The 22,827-nt window shown below is 37.6% G+C and overlaps 1 protein-coding gene across 7 annotated transcripts in view; it reads left to right on the top strand.

Moving 5' to 3' along the window:
* The window catches only part of NARS2 (asparaginyl-tRNA synthetase 2, mitochondrial), a 147,891-nt gene that overhangs the window by 81,019 nt on the left and 44,045 nt on the right, over window positions 1-22,827 (top strand). For all 7 annotated transcript variants that reach the window (XR_009564928.2, XR_004034949.3, XR_004034948.3 and 4 more), the window contains exon 7: window positions 20,675-20,807. Coding sequence is in view for 4 of the 7 variants with exons in the window: in XM_060303770.2 (XP_060159753.1) it covers window positions 20,675-20,807 (133 nt within the window). In the remaining 3 variants the exon portion in view is untranslated. The remainder of the gene's footprint in view (window positions 1-20,674; window positions 20,808-22,827) is intronic.

The raw sequence follows: 22,827 nt of genomic DNA, 5'->3' as shown, positions 1-22,827 counted from the left end.
ATCCGTTTTCTGTCCTCCAAAGATTTGCTGAGATCTCTTGTCTACTGAAGTCCCCCTTCCTGTTTCTTTTAATTTTTTTATTATTATTTTGAGGTTGTCTTAGGAAGGAGTGAATATAAATATCTGTTCTTCATTCACTATTTGAACTTCGTTTTTACTAGCTTGAGAGGTATTAATTTGCTTTTCTTTAATTGCTAGTTAATGTACTACTTGCTTAATGATTTAATTTCTCTGTCTCAATGTGTTAACTCTGCAGTATCTGTATACCTCCTTGGAATTCTAAACATTGGGTTCTCTCCCCATTTTTAGCATTGCATTCCTTTGTGAGAGAGATTACTAACATGCCTTTTCTCTACTTCAAGTGTATAGGAGAATAGCCCTAGTACTCTTCTGTTATCTAGCTCGCTGAGTTCTTGTTCAGCAGACAGAATATCTGAAGTACTGAGTGCTTTTAAAATAAGCAGTTTGGTGTGAGTTATAAAAAAAAAAATCGCAGTCAATCCTTTGAGTAATGATAGTTATAGAACTTATTTTGCATGAAATGCAGTGCCTATTGGCATTGTCTAAAAGCAAATGCAGGTTACTATAGTGAGACATCAAATTAATACTTAGTAATTTGTCCAATATGGACAGTAATTGGAGCTATTAAAAGCAAGACTGATGTTACTTCTTTAAATTACTGTAGAATCTTGTCCAAATTCTGTTTTATTCAGGTGGCTTTAATTACTTTTTTAGAAGGGGGAAAGAAAGCTGTGTTGGTTGCATGTTTGCAGAATTTAGGTTGGATTGGGAACAGAGAGAATTTATGTCATTTTGACTTTTTTTTTCCCCCAGCTTGTTTTCTTCTATCTAAAAATATCTGTGGCTATTCGTTTATTGAGCAATAATTTTCATGTTCACCCAAATGGCATGTAACTGTGTTGGACACCAAGGAAGCTGTTAAAAATATGGGACAGCCCCATTGATTGACATGTAGAGGGTTAACCAGTACTGTTATGGAATTAGTTAGCTACTAAGATAATGTTATCTCTCCCCCAGAGTACTGAATTTGTTAAGTGAATGGTTCTGTTAATTGAGGAGATTATAGTTAGAGACACTTAAGTTGGAATTCTAGCTTCCTTACGTACTACTTTTATAAGCTTTATGACTGAGCTTCTACTTCCTAACCAAAAAGATAAATTGTAATGGTGACCTTGCAGAGCTGTTGTGAGAATTAGCTGCTATGTAAAGAAAGCCCAGTGTTTATCACAGTTTGACACTGAAATGGTAAGTGCTGTGATGGTGGTACTGATGACAGCTGGGACCTGGAGAACCCAGGGTGATTATGAAGGAGTAGCTAAAGAAAGAAGCCAAGGTGATATAAGCAGAAAGAATAGCTGACACCTAGTAATCAAGTTGTTTTACAACAGTAACAGAATTGGAGTTTACGCATAGCAGAGGATTGGGACAAATTGTGAGTCTGCCAGGATTCAGGACTCAGAAGACATCAAACTAAAACCAGTGACTGGAACGAAGGAAGGGGTTAGGACACAAAAATCAGATACCTGTCATAATTTGAAGACCAAAGCAGAAATAAACTATAAGAGCAGTTTAGGTCCTAATCTGTCCTCGGAGCTGTGGTCAGTTACGTTGACAGTGAGGTTCACTGTGTTCTGGATTCTTCTGTACTTTGAAGGAGATCATTGCTGTGCCCCTTCTGTGGTTCCATGAGCCTAACTCTTCACCTTTTATGCTACAGTTGGGACAAGATTATAATTTAAATAGTTAAGTAATGGAATAAGCCAATGTACAATCTCTTTTCGTTATTGTTGCTTCTCAATCAACTTTATTGAGTATACTTCACTTACCAAAAAATGCACCCATTTTAAATGTACAGTTCAGTAAATTTTGAAAAATGTCTAAACCTTTGTAATCTCCACTGTGATAAAAAAACAATACTTTTATCACCCTAAAAAATCCCCTCATTGCCATTTGCAGTCAGTCTCCCTCCCCATCTCTGTGCCCTAGGCAATGAGTGATCTGTTTTTTCTCATCATAGATTTCCCCTTTCTAGAATTTCATATACTGTTTATATAATATTTAATTTTTATATAAATGGTATCATACAGTATTTACTCTTCTCTATATGATGTCTTTCACTTAACATAATACTTTTGAGGTTCATCCAGTAGTTTGTTCCTTTATTTATTTATTTTTTTGTGGTACGCGGGTCTCTCACTGTTGTGGCCTCTCCCCGTTGCGGAGTACAGGCTCCGGACGCGCAGGCTCAACGGCCATGGCTCACGGGCCTAGCCGCTCCGCGGCATGTGGGATCTTCCCGGACCGGGGCACGAACCCGCGTCCCCTGCATCGGCAGGCGGACTCTCAACCACTGCGCCACCAGGGAAGCCCATTTATTTATTTTTATTTTTGGCTGTGTGGGTCTTCGTTTCTGTGCGAGGGCTTTTTCTAGTTGCAGCAAGCGGGGGCCACTCTTCATCGCGGTGCGCGGGCCTCTCACTATCGCGGCCTCTCTTGTTGCGGAGCATAGGCTCCAGACGCGTAGGCTCAGTAGTTGTGGCTCACAGGCCTAGTTGCTCCGCGGCATGTGGGATCTTCCCAGACCAGGGCTCGAACCCGTGTCCCCTGCATTGGCAGGCAGATTCTTAACCACTGTGCCACCAGGGAAGTCCAGTTTGTTCCTTTTTAATGCTGAATATTATTCCATTGCATGTATATACAACTTGTTAATTCATTCATCTTTTGGAAGAAACTTGGGTTGTTTCACCTGTTATGAATGAAACTCTGTGAAAATTAATGTACCTATGCCCATATTATGTTCATATATATTTTCATTTCCCTTGGGTAAATACCTAGGAGTTTCTGGGTTGTATGGTAAATGTATGATTAACTTTAGAAGGAACTCCCAAAACAGTTTTCTGAAGTACTTGTACTATCTGGCAATGGATAAGAGTTCTGTTTGCTCCATATCTTTGACAAAAATTGGTATTGTATTTTTTTAATCATCCTAGTAAGCATATATCTCATTATAGTTTAATTTGCATTTCTGTGATAACTAATAATATTAAACTTTTTTCTCATGTGCTTACTGGTCATTCATATATTTTCTTTTATGAATTGTCTTTTGAATTAATTTGCCATTTTTATTAGGTTGTCTTCTCATTATTGAGTTATAAGAGTTCTTTTCCTTTTTTTATTAGTTGAAGTATAGTTATTTACAATGTTATGTTAGTTTCAGGTGTACAGCAAAGTGATTCAGTTATACATATATATATATATATATATACCTATATATATATGTATATAGGTTTTGTGTATATATATATATATATATATATATATATCAATCAGTTCTTTTTCAGATTCTTTTCCATTGTAGGTTATTACAAGATATTGAATTTAGTTCCCTGTACTATACAGTAGGTCCTTGTTGTTTATTTATTTCATATACAGTAGTGTGTATCTGTTAATCCCAAACTCCTAATTTATCCCTCCGCCCCGCTCACCCTGCTTCCCTTTTGGTAACCATAAATTTGTTTTCTATGTCTGTGAGTCTATTTTTTGTTGTGTAAATAAGTTCATTTCTCTCATTTTTTAAGATTCCACATATAAGTGATATCGTATGATATTTGTCTTTCTCTGTCTCACTTCACTTAATATGATAATCTCTAGAAGTATCCGTGTTGCTGCCAGTGGCATTATTACATTCTTTTTTATGGCTGAGTAATATTCCATTATATATATCACATCTTCTTTATCCATTCTTCTGTCGATGGACACTTAGGTTGCTTCTGTGTCTTGGCTACTGTAAATAGTCGTGCTATGAGCATTCGAGTGCATGTATCTTTTCAAATTCAAGTTTTTGTCTTTTCTGGATATATGCCCAGAAGTGGGATTGCTGGATCATACAGTACCTGTATTTTTAGTTTTTTAAGGAACCTCCAGACTGTTCTTCACTGTGGCTGAACCAATTTTTATTTCCACCAACAGTGCAGGAGGGTTCCTTTTCTCCACACCCTCTTCATCATTTACTATTTGTAGACTTTTTGATGATGGCCATTCTGACTGGTGTGAGGTGATACCTCATTGTAGTTTTGATTTGCATTTCTCTAATAAATAGTGATATTGAGCATCTTTTCACATGCCTGTTGGCCAGTTGTATGTCTTCTTTGGAGAAATGTCTGTTTAGGTCTTCTGCCCATTTTTTGATGGAGTTTGTTTTTTTAATATTGAGCTGTTCGTATATTTTGAAATTAATCCCTTGTTGGTCGCATTGTTTGCAAATATTTTCTCCCTTTTTGTCGGTTGTCTTTTCGTTTTGTTTGTGGTTTCCTTTGCTGTGCAAAAGCTTTTAAGTTTGCTTAGGTCCCATTTGTTTAGTTTTGGTTTTATTTCAATTACTCTAGGAGTCAGATCCAAAAAACTATTGCTGCAATTTATGTCAAAGAGTGTTCTGCCTGTGTTTTCCTTCAGGAGCTTTATAATATCTGGTCTCACATTTAGGTTTTTAATCCATTTTGAGTTTATTTTTGTATACGATATTAGGGAATGTTCTAATTTCATTCTTTTATATGTTGCTGTCCAATTTTCCCAGCACCACTTATTGAAGAGACTGTCTTTTCTCCATTGTTATATTCTTGCCTCCTTTGTCATAGATTAATTGACCATAAGTGTGTGGGTTATTTCTGGGCTATCTATCCTGCTCCACTGATCTATGTGTCTGTTTTTGTGCCAGTACCATATGGTTTGATGCCTGTAATGTTATAGTGTATTCTGAAGCCAGGGAACATGATTCCTCTAGCTCTATTCTTTTTTTCTCAAGACTGTTTGAGAAATAGTCTTGGCTATTCGGGATCTTTTGTGTTTCCATACAAATTCTAAAATTTTTTGTTCTAATTCTGTGAAAAATGCCATTGGTAATTTGATAGGGATTGCATTGAATCTGTAGATTGCCTTGGGTAATATGACCGTTTTAACAATATTGATTCTTCCAATCCAAGAACACAGATCTTTCCATCTGTTTATGAAGTTATAAGGATTCTTTATATGTTCTGGATACTAGCCCTTTATCAGATTTATGTATTGCAAATACCTTCCCCCAGTCTGCCTTTCCTTTCCATCTTTTTTACAGTGTCTTTTGAAGACCAGAGTCTTTTATTTTGTTGGTGTATACTTTATCAGTTTTCTTCCTTATATGATTCATGATTTTTGTATCCTATTCAAAAGGTTGCACATATTTTCTTCTGTGTTTTTTCCCTAGGAATTTTATAATTGTAGCTTGTACGTTTGGGTTTGTGATCTCCTTACTAGTCTGTAAGTTCCTTGAAGGTAAAGGTCATGCCTTATTTATGTCGACATTTTCCATAGTGGTTAGTAGCCTAATAACTATTTGTTGAAGAAATAAATAAATTTGACTTTATGGTAGAAAATGATGATTGTAAGGTAAGGACACATAGCTAGGCCCTAAGCTGCTGTATCTGTTTCTTCTTGGCTGATATGATCTGTGGGCTTGAATTACTTATGTGCTTTTGACTTATTTCATCAATCTCTTCTAGTTGGGGAAAAAAATATCTCCAATCAGAAAATGCATTAATGAACTTGGAATAATATTATATTCAATTTATTTAGATATTTCAAAGTACCCATATTATATGAAAGAAAAATTTCATTTTATATTCCCATGTTGTTGGTACGAGTTCTTCTTTGTATGAATTCAGAAATTTTTGTGTCTTTTAAGAAAAATCAATATTTTAAAAATTCACCTGTAAGCTATGTGCATGAATTATAGAAACCACTGAAAAACTTCTGTGTATTTTACTTTACCAAAATAAATTTACTTCCTTTTCTACAAAATAAAAGGAAACTTCATCTTTGCTCCTCTAGAAGAAATTGCTAATAAAGAAACTCAGCCATGGTTTTTGCTTCTTTCTCACAGTAGAAATTGTGAGAAAGAATTTGTAACAAATAAGCTTAGTAACATACATTAGTTGGTATTCATATTATTTTTGTTTCTCCTGATGTCAATCCCAACTTGATCTCTCATAATATACCCCCACACTGAAAAAAATAAAACCTGTGTTTTGCCACTTGAAACAGGTTCATAGGACAGTAAACTGCTGTGCCACATAAATGTCTGCAATTTGGAGAATGTGCAAAACCTTAGCCATCCATATTTCACATTTAAGAGGCTGATTTAGTATATGAATTATGATTGAGATTGGGAGATAAAGACAAAAACCTAAAGTTTTTGTTTCTGGAACATCATTTAGTGACCTTCCTTAGTTTCTTCAACTGGGTAATTCTGTGCTTTCCTCCTGATTCTACTTCAGGACAGTAGAGTATGAGATTCAGTGAAAACATTTCAACTCTAGTCAGACAGTACTTCAGGGAGTGCTGTACAAGGAAATACCTCAAAAATTTTTGTGCATGCCCCCTTGTAGCCAAAATATGTGTTTGATTTGATAATGTATTTCATATATAGCTGTTGAGGATTGGGTGTGACTTGGGAGTTTGAAAATAACTGCTCAGATCCAAATCCAGAGTCTCTCTACATTTTGTGTCAATCATACCATGATCTATATCATTAAGAATATTTGTTTTTAGTATCTATTACAGCACTAGCTGTTTCTTTGTAGCATTGAGAGATGTATTTATAAGTGAAGCCAAATCAGAAGATGGAGGCAGTATCCATTTCATCATGTATCTTATCTGTTTTGGATATTCTTTCTCAGGGAGCTACGACCATTGGAGAATAGTTCATTCATTCTCATCTTGATGATGAATAAAATGACTTATAGTTTGCTCGCTTTGAGTAAAGAACCTAGAAAAGCCTGATTCTGAGAGTTATGCACTCATATAGATGGAAAGTTAACAAAAGTTGCAAGTATGGTTTACTGAATAATTCTGCCGTTGTGCATTAATGACTGAAAGTCATATCAGAAGAGGGGAAAAGAGGTCTGGTATGGCAGAGCAATAGATGTGGGAAAAACAGGATATGTGTGACTGGGCACTGGAACAAATTCAGAAGATGTACCCAATAACTCTCTCCTCCGTTGATCCCTTTCCTCATGTTCCATTGTCTGAATGCACATTTTTTTCCCAGTTGATTGTCTTCTGCATTTATTGAGATTTCAACAGTTGACTTCAGTGCTGGACAGCAGAACTTACTACAGTCACGGGAATGCTCTGATCCGCACTGACCAGTATGGTAGCCACTAGCTGTATGTGGCTATTTAGCATTTGAAATGCAGCTAGTGTGACTGAGGAACTGAATTTTTATTAACTTTATTTAAATTTAATTAGTGTAACTATAAGTAGCCACCATGTTGAACAATGCAAACTTACCATGTGCTGTTTGGCAGTTTCTTTTGCCCTTAGCATAGTAATGATGCTGGGAAAATGTAGGTATTCAGTATGTATTAATATTTTTTGAATTAAATTGAATATACAGTCAGAAGGGAAAGGTCAGAAGCTTGAAGAACTCAGTGGTGGCTTGGTAGGTGTTGTGAGCTCTGTTGCCAATGCCTTCCCTTTAAATTTTAGTATAATTTTGTTATTTTATGGTTTCAGTGTGTCCCATTAGCTTGCCCATCCTGACTCTTTTTTGATGTCTAAATATTGCATAGACACAAAATTAAACATCTTAAATAGATGTATGGGTAAAACAAAGAATAATGATACAATCAACACCTGAGTCCCCCAAAATGCTTCAATTCTTTAGTCTCCTGCATATTCTTTTCTAATCACGTCCTCTTCCCTCCCCATGAAAACTAGCTACTAATCTCAATTTTGTGTTTATCATTCCTTTCCTTTATGGTTTTATCACTTATGTTCATATTTATAAATAATACACAGTTTAGTTTAAAAGTTTTTATATTTTGTATAAATAGAATCATATGTATATATTCTGTGACTTAGTTTACTCACTTAACATTATACTCCTAAGTTAGATCCATGCTGTGTAATGTTTTCACTACTGTAGGGTATTCTCTTTGTATGAATATGCCAAAAATTATCTATTTTACTACTGGTGGATGTTTTTTCCTCATGTTTTGCTAGTGCATACAGTGCAACTGTGAAACAGATTTAATTCGTCTTTCACTTGGTACACATGTGAAAGACTTACTGCAGGGTCCAAAAGAACATTTCTCTATTCTGTTTGTGTCTGTCTTCATCCTCTTCTCCTCTTCCCTCCTTCCTCTGCCTCCACCCCTCCCTCTCCCACTCCCCCACCTTCTAGAATTCAGGGAAGATGAATGCAAAGAAATAGAGACTTTTCTGCATTATTCCTATAAGCTAAATGCTCCTTTGAAGGGAGCTTGCCTCTGTTTCTAGTCTGCCATGATCCCTTTGTGCTTTTATGTTTATAGACCAAGCTCTGATTTGGAATCTGTCAGGAATATTAGAAATGTTGTATATCAGTCTTAGTCCATAGCTTTTATGCAAATCGTACCCTTTTTGTGAAATAACACCTTTTGTATCGTTGGTACCTTTTACTTTCAATCATAATTGGTAATTAGAAGGTCTAGATCAGTGGTTGGAATGTCTCAAGAGCTTTTTTAAAAATACAGATGCATCAGATTTCAGCTCAGGTCCCCAGAAAAGCAGATTTAATTGGTTTTTCTGGGCATCAAGATTAGGGTTTTCTTTGCTTGTTTTGTTTGTTTTTTTAACTTTTTATTTTATATTTGAGCATAGCGAATTAACAATGTTGTGACAGTTTCAGATGCACAGCAAAGCGACTCAATCATACATGTACATGTATCCATTCTCCCCCAGACTCCCCTCCCATCCAGGCTGCCACATAACATTGAGCAGAGGTCCCTGTACTATACAGTAGGTTCTCGTTGATTATCCTTTTTAAATATAGCACTGTGTACATGTCAATCCCAACCTCCCTAACTATGCCTTCCCTTCACCCTCCCCAACCCCCGTAACCATAAGTTCATTCTCTAAGTCTGTCTCTTTCTGTTTTGTAAATATGTTCATTTGTATCATTTCTTTTTAGATTCCGCATATAAGCGATATCATACGATATTTCTCTTTCTCTGTCTAACTTACTTCACTCAGTATGACAGTCTCTAGGTCCATGGTCCATCAGTGTTGCTGCAAATGGCATTATTTCATTCTTTGTTATGGCTGAATTATATTCCATTGTATATATGTACCACACCTTCTTTATCCATTCCTCTGTCAGTGGACATTTAGGTTGCTTCCATGTCTTGGCTATTGTAAACAGTGCTGCAGTGAACATTAGGGTGCATGTATTCTTTCAGACAATGTCTTTCTCCAGGTATATGCTAAGGAGTGGGATTGCCGGGTCATATGGTAGCTCTATTTTTAGTTTTTTAAGGAATCTCCATACTGTTCTCCATAGTGGCTGTACCAATTTACATTCCATTCCCACCAACAGTGTAGGAGTGTTCCCTTATCTCTGCACTCTCTCCAGCGTTTATTGTTGGTGAATTTTTTGATGATAGCCATTTTGACTGGTGTGAGGTGATATCTCATTGTAGTTTTGATTTGTATTTCTCTAATCATTAGTGATGTCGAACATCTTTTCATGTGCCTCTTGGCCATCCATATGTCTTCCTTGGAAAAATGTCTATTCAGGTCTTCTGCCCATTTTTTGATTGGGTTATTTGTTTTGATGATATTAAGCCTCATGAGCCGTTTGTAAATTTTGGAGACTAATCCCTTGTTGGTCACGTCTTTTGCAAATATTTTCTCCCATTCTGTGGGTTGTCTTTTTGTTTTGTTTATGGTTTCCTTTGCTGTACAAAAGCTTTTGAGTTTAATTAGGTCCCATTTGTTTATTTTTATTTTTATTTCCATTACTCTAGGAGACAGATCGGAAAAGATATTGCTGCGATTTATGTCAGAGAGTGTTCTGCCTGTGTTTTCCTCTAGAAGTTTTATAGTGTTGTGTCTCACATTTAGGTCTTTAATCCATTTTGAGCTTATTTTTGTGTATGGTGTTAAAGAGTGATCTAATTTCATTTTTTTACATGTAGCTGTCCAGTTTTTCAGCACCATTGTCAAAGAGACTGTCTTTCCACTGTCGTATAGTCTTGCCTCCTTTCTCTTAAATTAATTGACTGTAAGTGCATGGGTTTATTTCTGGGCTTTCTATCCTGTTCCATTGACCTACCGTTCTATTTTTGTGCAGTACCATACTGTTTTGATGACTGTAGCTTTGTAGTATAGTCTCAAGTCAGGGAGTATGATTCCTCCAGATCCATTTTTCTTTCTCAAGATTGCTTTGGCTATTCGGGGTCTTTGTTTCTCCATACAAATTTTAAGATTTTTTGTTCTTGTTCTGTGAAAAACTGGCTTTGGTAATTTGATAGGGATTGCATTGAATCAAGATTGTTTTCTGAAGTATTGATACCATAGATTATTCTATGCAGCCAAGATTGAGAACCACCCTAGGTCACTTGTTCTCCAAGTGTTGTCCTTGGACCAGGAGCGTCAGCATCACCTGGCAACTTGTAGCAATATAAACTCTCAGGCCTACCCTAAGACCTACTGAAGCAGAAATTCTGAGAGTGGGATCCAGCAAGCTGTGTTTTATCAAGCCCTAGGTGATTCTAGTCATGCTAAAGTTTTAGAACCACTGCTCTAGGTCATCTAACTATTTCTAACAAAGCCTCCTTTAACTCAAGTTTAACCTTTTAGGATCCACAGTGTTCTGTGTTATCACTTTTTGTAACCTAAAATGGAGTGAAAAAGTATCCTGATTGACCATCAAAGCTTATAAATGACTGTCCCCTTTCCACTAAGGAGGGGCTGTAGATAAAGCATAAGACAGAAAAAAGCAGCTGTAAGTGGTAGGAAGTGACACTTGCAGACATAACAAGTGGAAGAAGGAAGGTGTATCAGGAACAGCCACCAAGAATGAAATGACCTTGTATAGAGAGGCAAAAACCAATCAGATAACAGTGACATTAAGGTACAAAACTTCTCTTTGGAGCATATGGTAGTGTTTTGTGGGTTTATGGGACCGTTGATCAACTGTGCTGTACTTTGTTAGTTTTGAAGAGTGCACACATGCAGCACAACAGAAAGTGGGCCATGGAGTCAAATTGTGTTGGTTAAAACCAGCTTTGCTATGCTGCTCTGTACTAGTTACTTAACTTGTCTAAGCTTCAGTTTCTTCCACTGTGAATGAAGTGAAATCACCTGCCTTATAGAGTAGATTGCTATCTCCTTACAGAATAGCAAGAATGAAATAAAACGTGTAAAGTGACTAATGGACAATTAGTTTCAATAAACTTTTTAAAAATTCTATTTTGATAAAATTCAGTACACATAACATGAAATTTACTTTTAGTGACATTGTATAACCAACACCACTATACAGTTCCAGAACATTTTTGTCACCCCAAAAGGAAACCCCATACCCGTGATGCAGTCATTTGCCATTCCCTCCTCTCCCTAGCCCTTGGCAGCCGCTTTTCTGATTTCTGTCTCTATGGATTTGCCTAGTCTGGATATTTCATAGAAAAGAAATCATACCGTACGTGGCCTTTCGTTTTTTGTTTTTTTTTGTTTGTGGCTGCGTTGGGTCTTCGTTGCTGCGCGTGGGTTTTCTCAGGTTGTGTCCAGCGGGGGCTACTCTTTGTTGCAGTGCGTGGGCTTCTCATTGCGGTGGCTTCAGTTGTTGTGGAGCATGGGCTTTAGGCGCACGGGTTTCAGTGGTTGCAGCACACAGGCTCAGTAGTTGTGGCTCATGGGCTCTAGAGCACAGGCTCAGTAGTTGTGGTGCACGGGCTTAGTTGCTCCGTGGCATGTGGGATCTTCCCAGACCAGGGCTCGAACCCATGTCCCCTGCACTGGCAGGCAGATTCTTAACCACTGCGCCACCAGGGAAGTCCTGGCCTTTTGTATTTGTCTTTTTTCATTTAGCATCATGTTTTCAAGGTTCATTTATATTGTAGGATATATTAGTACTTTGGTCCTCTTAATGGCTGAATAATATTCCATTGTATGGATATACCACATCTCTTTTATCCATTAATCCATTGGTGAACATTTTGATTGTTTCTACTTTTTGGCTACTATGAAAAATGCTGCTTTGAACATCTACATACAGGGAGTTTTTTGAACACTTGTTTTCATTTCTTTGGTGTTTGTACTCAGAAGTGGAAATGCTGGGTCATATGATAATTCTATTTTTAACTTTTTAAGGTATCACCAGACTTTTTCACAGCAATTGCAGGATTTTACATTCCCACCAGCATGTGCAAGGAGTTTCTCCACATCCTCACCAACACATGTTATTGTCCATTTAAAAAATTATAGCCATCAAAAATTTTTTTAAGTATATTGATTAGTGATCTTAACTTTTTTTTAAGGTAGTAGTTCTTAATCAGGAGTTCACAGAATAATTACTTGTAGAACTTTTAAATATACTCAGGACCAGAACCCTCCCTATATTTTCTGAGTGGAAGTCTCCAGAGGTAAAGCTCAGAATTAATACTCCTCCTTAAGAATCATTGCCTAATGTAGTGGTTCTCAGAGTTTGATCTGGGGCCCTCTGAGACCCTTTCAGAGAAGTCCTTTGAGAGGAAAACTATTTTCATAATAATAGTAAGCCACTATTTTGTGTCTTTCTCATTTTTATTCTCTCTTGAGTATACAGTGAAGTTTTCCAAAGTCTTCATAACATGTGATAGCAGAACAGATTGAATGCATAAGCAGTTATGAGAACCCAGCTGTCTTCTATTAAGCCAGATATGAAGGAGATTTACAAAAATGTAAAACAGTGCCACTCCTCTTATGAATTTTTATTAAAAAGATGTTTTTATGACATAGGATGGGTTTATCATTGTTTTTAAATGAGTTAATAAATTTTTTAAAATTTTATCAGTTTTAATGATAGATATTGGTAGACATAACCTACATAAACAAAATCTCTTGCACTGACTGAAAGTATAAAGAGATCTTGAGACCAACCAAATCAGAACTGTAGACCTTTGGAAAGAAAGGAGATCCACACACAAAAAAACAAAAACAAACAAAACTCTTACCCATTTGTTGAACACTTACCATATAGTTAATATTACATTAAACTTTTTACATATTGTTTCATCTTTATAATAACCTCATGACAAATATATACTTAACTTCATTTTCACATGGGAAAATTAAGTCTCAAAGAAGTTAACTTGGCTAGTTCATAAGTGGAGGGCCCAGAATTTCAATTTAGGTGTTTAGAGTACAGGCTTAACTTAATCACTGTGATGACCTTTAAAAAGTATGGGTCATCAGTACAGGACTTGAGCCCAGGAAATTGTTGATAGTTCAGTGCCATAATGACTCATCTACTGCTACAGTATCAGGCCTCAGAAAACCTTTGAAATCTTTGTAGACTTAAAATAACATGTAAATACCATGTGGTGCATGTACCTAAATTAAAGTTCTCACATGGTCTCTTTCATGGTCCTCAGTACAAGGACTGCTAAATATGAGAAATACAAGAGGGATAATCTCGGCAAGGCATGAATAGATGCAGTTGACAAAATGTATACCTTTTTTAAAAGGTGATTTTAGTATCTTGTTAAAAATGTGAGGACAAATACACAGAAAGAACAATTAGCAAACTTTGACCCTTGAGAAAAGTGTTATTTTCTGGGACTTCCCTGGTGGCACAGTGGTTAAGAATCTGCCTGCCAGTGCAGGGGACACAGGTTTGATTCCTAGTCCGGGAAGATCCCACCTGCCGTGGAGCAACTAAGCCCGTGCACCACAACTACTGAGCCTGTGCTCTACAGCCCTCGAGCCACAGCTCCTGAGCCCAAGTGCCACAACTACTGAAGCCCACAGGCCTAGAGCCCGTGCTCTGCAACGAGAGAAGCCCGTGCACCGCAGCAAAAAGTAGCTCCCACTCGCCACAACTAGAGAAAGGCCACACGCAGCAATGAAGACCCAACACAGCCTAAATAAATAAATTTATTATTTTTTTAATGTTATTTTCTAAATTCAGTCAGTCCTCTGAAGAGTCCATCATTACAGGAATGATGAAGTAGCAATACTTGTTTTAACATGTTGGTATCCACTCGCAGAAGCCAAAGAGGCAGGTGCTTCTCTGTTTACGTAGAATAAGACTAAGGGAAATTTTTTTCATGTGGTAATACTTTAGTTTCTCAAAATGTAAAATCTTTGCTTACTAGAGATGTTCATCTGATCTAGTCCTTTTCAAAGATATACTTGTTGCCTACAGAGCAAAAATAATATATGGGCAGTCTTTTCAAAAAACTGATTCTTTTATCGCCTAGTGCCTTCTGTGAAAAATTATTTCAGGGAATAGCAGAATTTTTTGCTTAGTAATTGATATTCTGTTTACCACCTTCCTCTTACTCCTCTATCCTCACCCCCATCCCAGTGCTGTTTCAAAGGTTCAAAGTTTGGGGATCAGCATATTTTACAGAAAATCAGTTAGTTATTTGACAAATTTTAATTGTCTAGTGTGTGTCATGCACTGGGTTAAGAACTGAGGATACTATAAGGAACCAAAAAATAGATAAGGTCACTCATGAAATTTACAGTCTAGTGAAAGAGATGGACATTAAACAAATAATTACATCTGTATATGTCATTTATTTTAATTTTAAGAGGCTCTATGAACAGTAGTACATGGTGTTATTAAAGACCCTAATGGGAGGATTGACCTGGAAGGTTGGAAGAAGACTGAAGCCAGTGTGGGGGTCAGGGGAGGCATGAGTTCTGTTTGTGACAAGTGAAAGGACTAAATAGGCGGATGTATGCTTCTGGAGCTTAGAGAAGGAGTCTGGGCAGGAGATACAAATTTGTGAATTGTGTGCCAATAGGTAATTAATTGAAAATTAATTGACGGAAGTGAGATCATTTAAGGAGAATGTATACAGTGAGAAAAGAGATTCTAGGACTACGGTTCAAAGAGTGCTAATGTTTAATGAATAGCTAGTGTATGTAGAAGGAGACAGAGGTGGAGATCAGATAAATAGGAAAACTAGGAGAATACAGTGTTAAATATTCCAAGAGGAGAGAGTATTTCAAGGAGTATTAAATAAAATTCAGACTCTCTTTACCATGGCTCACAAGGAAGACCCTACATGTTCTGATCCCTTCCAAACTCTTTGACCTCATCTCTTACCATTCGTCTTGCTGCTGGCCTGCTTCTGTTCTTCAAACTTGTCAGGCTCTTTCCTACCTTAGGACCTGTGTGCTTCATATTCCCTTTGCTAAATGTCCTTCCCCCAGTTCATATGCTCATCAGAGAAGAGTAGCCAACCCTCCAGTCCCTTTAGCAGGATTGTTGTCAGACTCTGTCGAACTTTGAATCTCATTATACAATTAAGATTAAATTTGCTTGGACCTCTAATTCAGTTCTAAATCAGATACTTAGGACATGTTAAAGAAAATTAATTTTGCAGAAATGTTTAGCAGTTGTGGTAAAGAAGAAATTTTTAGATTTTACAGTGCATCCTCGCTAAGACATCTTGTTAAGAGTTGATGAATGGTGAGAGCTACATCTCTTTATAAACCCATTCACCAAGTGTACTATTGCAAGATAGAGGAAAGGGGGTAAGCTGAAAAGGAGGTGTCTGGTGTCCACTCTGTTAGGCATGTAGAAGCAATGAGTGACAAATATGTCACAGTATTGATAATCCAGTAGATACAAAGCAGTAATAATATAGATGATTGTTTTCTGGATGATGGGAATACCACTTGACAAAGACTGTTTTAAAAGTCCGTTTAAAGTTGTCTGTGAGTTCACTTCAGTTCAATGAATGTTTCCTGAATGACAGTAGGGAAGTGATAGGAGGTTGGGAGTGGGCAGCCTTAGGGAAAGTTGCTGATCCCCCATATGCTGAACGATAAGTTCTTCCCCAGCTAAAAAGGCAGTAATTCCTCTTTTCTTTCAAAATATAAAGATTAGCTCTTAAATTTCAGGGCCAGAAGGAATAAATGGCAAAGCAATCAGTGACTACTTTATAATAATCCACTTGCCAATGTAGGGCTTCATAAAACTCCACACAAGGGAGAAAGTGACCTTTGCAGAACCATTTTTTGGTAACTTTACTTTTTATTTTTAAAAAGCCATTTTTGTAGTTATCTTAGCTGATGTGTATTGAATGTACTTTTGTTATCTTAAACGTCAACTCCAAGCTCATGGACTTTCCATATATAGCTTCCCTTTCTCCATAATTGGCACAAGAATGTTTCTTAGTACTGAGTGTTTTCTTTCTCTGCTGGTCTCTTCTCACAGCAGTACTGGCCTTTCACCTGGTTTTGTATCTTATTTTAGTAATGGCCTTGTTCTCAGATCTTATTTTAACTATGGCTTGGGCCAAGCCTTGCTGCAAATTGCTTTCATGTGTGTGGAAGACGGAGGAAAAAGAAGAAATCAGCATAAATTAAAATAATCGTGATTTCACATGGACCTAGAAAGAAAATTATGTAAAAGATACTAGAGAATAATGCCAAACTGCCTGCACCTCCCACTCATGTAAGAATTTGAAGACCGGAAAGGCTAAATGTCTTGCTAAAGTTTACAAAATATTGATTAAAATTTATCATCTCATTATTTGCATGAAAGCAGCATATCCTAGGGAGCTATAATTTTAATACATAAAACAAATAAGCTATTCACAAGGAAGAGAAATATACCAAACTACTCACCCTAGTTATCTTTGAGAAGGCGGGGAGTGCCTATTACAAATTTTTCTCTCTTATTTACTGGGTTTGTCCATGTTCAGTTATGAGCATCATTATTTTAATATCATAATGAAGGCTGTGATCATTAGAGTCAGAGCTAGAGTTGAATCTGGCCTCTACCACTTGTTAGGCTATGACTATAACTTTTGAAAAAGCTTCTTAACCTCTCTGAACTTCAATTTCTTAGACTGAAAAATAGAAGTAACAATGTATCCTTTATTGAGTTATAATAAAGGAGTTAACTGTAAGGTTCTCCCATCTAATGCCTGGCCCACAAGGAGCACTTGCTAATGGTAGCCACTATCACTACTACTACTTTCACTACTGTATTATAGAACACTGGACGCTGACCTGGGGTGATCTTTATTGAATGATTTAAACATTTATCTGCTTAACAACTTGATGCTAAATTAGGGAATTTGTCAACATACCTTCCAGCTTATTTTATCTTTTTGTTAATTCAGAGAAAGCACCATGGCCATTGATTTTTACTTTACCCTATTAGAATAATACTTAACTTTGGGGTACCACAATTAGAATCTAATCCTTACTAAAATAAAAATCCTTGATCCTCTTCTATATTTTATACAAGAGAGTTTACCCTGTATTGCTAGAGAAAATCATTAACCATTGTTAAATAAAAAATCCCTATTGTTAAATATCTTGGAGCTCCCTCCCTATCCATGTGAGAAGTAGGTGCCCTTGTGACTTGAATCTGTAGTTCTTTTTAGATACCGTTGTTTTCTCTGTTTCTAGTACCTTAATACATATATTATGTGTCTCTTTTGAACAGCAATCCCATTGGCCTCCTTGTATTTCAGGATGATAACTGCCCATTTCTTAGAAGTCTTCCTCAGAGCCTCCAAAGTAAATTCCACCAATGCCATGGAGTTTCTATTCATGCCCTGGAAAATTTCAATAGAATATTCTTTGTTATTAGTGAACATCTGTATGTACAATTTCATGTGATGCAGTGCCAGAAAAGAATGTCGTTTTATTTATTTAAATATACTATTGCCAACCTACCTAGAGATCGCATAGTCATAGATTAGAAGCTCGAGGTCCTGTAATTTTTGAATTTATTGTTTGGGGCAGACCTAAATTGTTTGTCCCATTTTAGCTATTGAGTAACAGCCACAGTAAAATATATCTGAGTATTTTTCTGTACATTATTTGTAATGTTACTGTTTATAAGGATGTTGTGCTTTTCCAGTTTACAACTGAAGAAGCCTGTCATCCTCATTATTATTCATTCAACTTGAGCACCTGTTTTATCTTAGGCACTGAAGTTGCAAAGATGAATAAAACATTTTTCCTACTGTAGAATATTTCATAGTTTATTGAGGGAGAAAGATACAAAATGCACAATTATATTTCTAAGTGATACAGTCTGTATAATAAATGTATAAACAAAGTGTTACAGTCATAGAAAGGAGGGAACAATAAATTTGGGGGTGTATGGTAAGGTTACAAAGAGAAAGTGACATTTAAGTCAAGTCTTGAAGGATGGATGGGAATTTGCCATTTGGAGAGACAGGAACAAAGGACGGGCACTACAGAGAGGGGACAGCCAATGAAAAAGCCTAAAGGCATGTGGGGCATGTAAGGAGAGTATCCTCAGTGTGCTGGAGAAAAGGCTTTGTGAAGGAAGGTCCAGTCAAAGTTAGGAGTTTGAATTTTAACCTTTGAGTAGGGGAGAACCATTGAAGATTTTTAAATTAGGGCTGATATAATCACATTTGAGTTTGAAAACGTATAGTAGTTTGGGACTGGAGGAAGAAAGGCAGGTGACAGACACAAGAGTTGACACAAGACAAAGTTGTGGAAATAAAGAAGAGTCTCTAGATCTGCAAGAGTTTCCCTAGGTATAAACAATATAATTCTGTGATCAATATGATAGGGAAGTATGTGGGCGGTGAGGGAGGGATGGGGATCTGGTTTGGGTGACGAGGTGGGTTAGCTAAGATTAACAGAGCTGGGGAAAATGTACTGTTCATTATTTTGTTTTTGCTTGTTTTGGGGAGCAAGGTAAGAGTTTTCGTTTTGGACAAGGTAAGGTCAGTGTTTTTAGGAACATTCTAGTAAGCAAGTCTGTATCTGAATCTTGGGAGAGAGGTTATATAGTAATATTTTGAATTCTTACGGTTTGTTTTTCCATTAAAAACTAAGATTCTTGGAGGGTAACTGATCATGGTCTCAGAGAGGTGGCTGTAGAACCAAGACATAAATTCCTAAGCTCCTTACCAACTAGGCCTTAACTGAAATGGCCTTTAAAAGAAAAAATAAATCTCATGATTTCCACTATAATTGTTTCACTGTTTAATTTCCCACAGTATCTTTACTTAAAAAAAAAAAAACACAACAAAAAAATACTGGTATGTATATCTACAATCCGTTTTCTGTTTTCTGATCTTGATATTATTTGACTAATGATAAATGAAGAGTGTTGAGGATAACAGCTAAGGAGCCCCAAACCTCTTGTTTTGTTCTAGCAAAACCTTAAAATTCAAAGATTATTTGGTCCTCGGGACTTCCCTGGTGGCCCAGTGGTTAAGAATCCGCCTGCTGGGCTTCCCTGGTGGCACAGTGCTTGAGAGTCCGCCTGCCGAAGCAGGGGACACGGGTTCGTGCCCCGGTCCGGGAAGATCCCACATGCCGCGGAGTGGCTGGGCCCGTGAACCATGGCTGCTGAGCCTGCACGTCCGGAGCCTGTGCTCCACAACGGGAGAGGCCACAACAGTGAGAGGCCCACGTACCGGAAAAAAAAAAAAAAAAGAATCCGCCTGCTGATGCAGGAGACACGGGTTCGATCCCTGGTCCGGGAAGATCCCACATGCTGCAGAGCAGCTAAGACTGTGCGCAACAACTACTGAGCCCAAATGTCACAACTACTGAAGCCCACAGGCCTAGAGCCCATGCTCAGCAACGAGAGAAGCCACTGCAATGAGAAGCCCACACACCGCAATGAAGAGTAGCCCCAGCTCACTGCAACTAGAGAAAACCCGCGCACAACAACGAAGACCCAACACAGCCAAAAATAAATAAATTAAGTAAATTTTTTTTAAAAAGGGGGCTTCCCTGGTGGCACAGTGGTTGAGAGTCCGCCTGCCAATGCAGGGGATACAGGTTCGTGCCCCAGTCCAGGAGGATCCCACATGCCGCGGAACGGCTGGGCCCGTGAGCCATGGCCGCTGAGCCTGTGCGTCCGGAGCCTGTGCTCTGCAACGGAAGAGGCCACAACGGTGAGAGGCCCACGTACCGCAAAAAAAAAAAAAAAAAAGAAAGAATGAAGGTGTCATGTTCGCTTCTCTGCAGAAATTTAAAAATAAGAATTTTTTCCCCGTTTATGTTGTTGAACTATAGCCCTTCTTGAAAACCAGAGAGTAAAGCAGACAGTTCTTCAAAATCCACCCCACCCCCCAAATGTCAGGGCTCACTGAGCATTGATTAAAACTCCTAGGTGGGTGTAAAGGACTTGAGTAGGCCTAACAAGGCAAATCACCATACATATCTGATAATTTTTTTTCATATATTTAGAAAATGATTGGCTTGCCTTATCCACATGAAATTCTGGTTTTGACTGTTACTATCTAGATTCTCTGTGTGGCTTCTTGGGCTGTGGTATTTTTCCTTTACTTTGTTCTCAATTGCTGTGAAATGTAGTTGCCTGCTGTTTAAGGCAGCTGCAGTAGAGTGCATCCAGAAGTGGTTATAATTCTATATTTAGTAAGCCATAGGGTTTGTAAAGCATTTGCAAATTCCTTTGGAATAAAATGGTTTCTATAAATGTAACATTTTTAATGAAACTATTATAATCACCCATTAAAGAAATGTGGCAGCTAATACGTGTGGATTTGTGGACAAGACAGAGGCGCAGAACTTTTTTTTTTTCCTTAAGAGCTTACTGAATATTTTAAATACTTAAAATTAATCATGTGAATCCTATTTTTACACTGTTAATCTTGAATTGCAGAGCTTTTACTCAAGTGTTTACCTTTGGTCCAACATTCCGAGCAGAGAATTCTCAGAGCCGGAGACACCTGGCAGAGTTTTATATGGTAGAAGCAGAGATTTCTTTTCTTGAGAGCCTTCAAGATCTCATGCAGGTAGGTACTCAAGTTTTAAAATAGTTTCTAAATATCAGGCATCTGTGACATTAAAACGCTTCTGTATACATTTTTACCTCTGACATCTGTGCCTTACAGGTGTTCATAGAATGAAGAAGATGGAGAACTAATTAATAAACATCTACTGAATGCTGTTAGTGTAATAGTTTTTAAAGTACAGGAGTCAAACAGATTTAAGTTCATGTCCAAGCTCTGCCATTAACTTTGTTATGATGTTACCTAACCTTAGTGATCTTTAGCTTCCTCAGCTATAAAATGAGAATAATAGTAGCTATTTCATTAGGTTATTGTGAGAAGTAAATGAAAGATTATGTATGTATAACGTAAAGCATCCAGTATGGGATCCGGCACAAAGCAGGCTTAGTAAATAGTAGCTCTTGATATTTGCTAGGCAAATAAACAAAACGTCTTTATAGTTAGAGAAACATGTCTATAGCTATAGTATTAGAAAGCATCCACAGGAGCTGTCAGAGCTCTGGGACAGGGATGAAGCTGGAGATATAGTCAAGAGTCAGCTCATGAAAGAAAGACTGTATTTAAATGCCATGCTGAGGAGTTTGAACTTAATCCAAAAGATAAAGGAGAAAGTTCTCAGCTGGGAAAGGCCATGGTCAGAGTTATATTTTAGAAGTATCTCTCTAGCAGCATTATGAAAAATGATTTAGAGGGAGATAAAAATAGGGGTGGGAGCCTTTTCAGGAGGCTGTGGCCATAAATCCATATAGAGCACACAAGTCTGGAGATGGATGGACCAGGATTTGATTATTAGCTCAATCACTTACTGGCTATGTGACCTAAGACATGGGACTTAATTTCTCTGAACCTCAGTTTTCTTATCTGTAAAATGGGAATAATAATTCCTATTTCATATGTTAATTCATAGGATTAGACAGATAATATATATAAGGTACTTAGCATAGTTCATGACACTTAGTAAGTACCCAGAATGTGTTAACTGTTGTTATGAATTCTCTATCCACTACCATTTTGGTTAAGATCTTAGTTTGGAACTCTAATTACAGGATGTTTATTTTAGCAGTTTTCATCAACTCTTACTTCTTTCATTCTACTCTTATTCACCCAGTAAATGACCCAATTCCACTTAAAACAGAAATACCATGTATACTCCCAAATAGAATGGAGTCACAATTTTATTATCCTGTCTTAGGTTGGATTTCCTAGTAAATAAACCCTAAAGCAGAGATTTCTGTGCAGGTATTACTGGGGAATGCTCTCAAGAGAAATACCTGTGAGGAAAGGAAGAAAGCAGCATTGGGCAGAGGGACAAGTTAAACTGTGCTGCATTTACAAACAGATGCCTTAGCCAATTCCCTGAGAAACTTTGGAGCTAGAATGGTCTTTCATAGTTGTCCCATAGGAGGGCAAGTGCTTCCTCCTGTGAGCCAGTCATTGGATGCGGGCTAGATGGGAAGGGGTTGTAACCTTGGGTAAGGCAGTCCTCCTGGCCTGGGCAGTTCCTGAAGAGGGACCCAACTATGTACCATCAGCAGTTACTGTTCCTAGCGGATAAAGATCTTGGTCCTAAAGGGATGTTGTGGCCACACACCACAGTGTCCACTTGCATATACCCCTTTAACATCTCCCACCGATTTCTCTAGACCAGTGTCCCGAAGGGGATATTTTTGGTGTCCCTACTAGGGAGTGGGTGGGGGAGTAGGGAAGACGGGTTGCTACTGGCATCTAGTGGGTAAAGGCTAGGGATGTTGTTCAGTATCCTGCAATCCACAGCCCCCTCCCCGCCAGCGAAGAATTATCTGGCCAAAAATGTCAATAGGAACACTGTTGAGTTAATCCCTTTCTAGATTTAGGGATTCAGAATCTGAGCCTCACCAAGTCAGTAAAATTCCTTAATCAGCTTTCAGTTTGAGCTCACCACCCAATTCTTTATTATTCTTTCACTCAGGCAATGAGAGTATTGTAAAGAATGGAACCACACGTCTTACCTCCTATTTCTGCCTTGTCCCTGTCTCCGCTGCCC

This window comes from Globicephala melas, chromosome 8 (assembly GCF_963455315.2).
Source record: "Globicephala melas chromosome 8, mGloMel1.2, whole genome shotgun sequence".
Classification (NCBI taxonomy): Eukaryota; Metazoa; Chordata; class Mammalia; order Artiodactyla; family Delphinidae; genus Globicephala; species Globicephala melas.
This window is presented reverse-complemented; position numbering and strand designations above follow the sequence as displayed.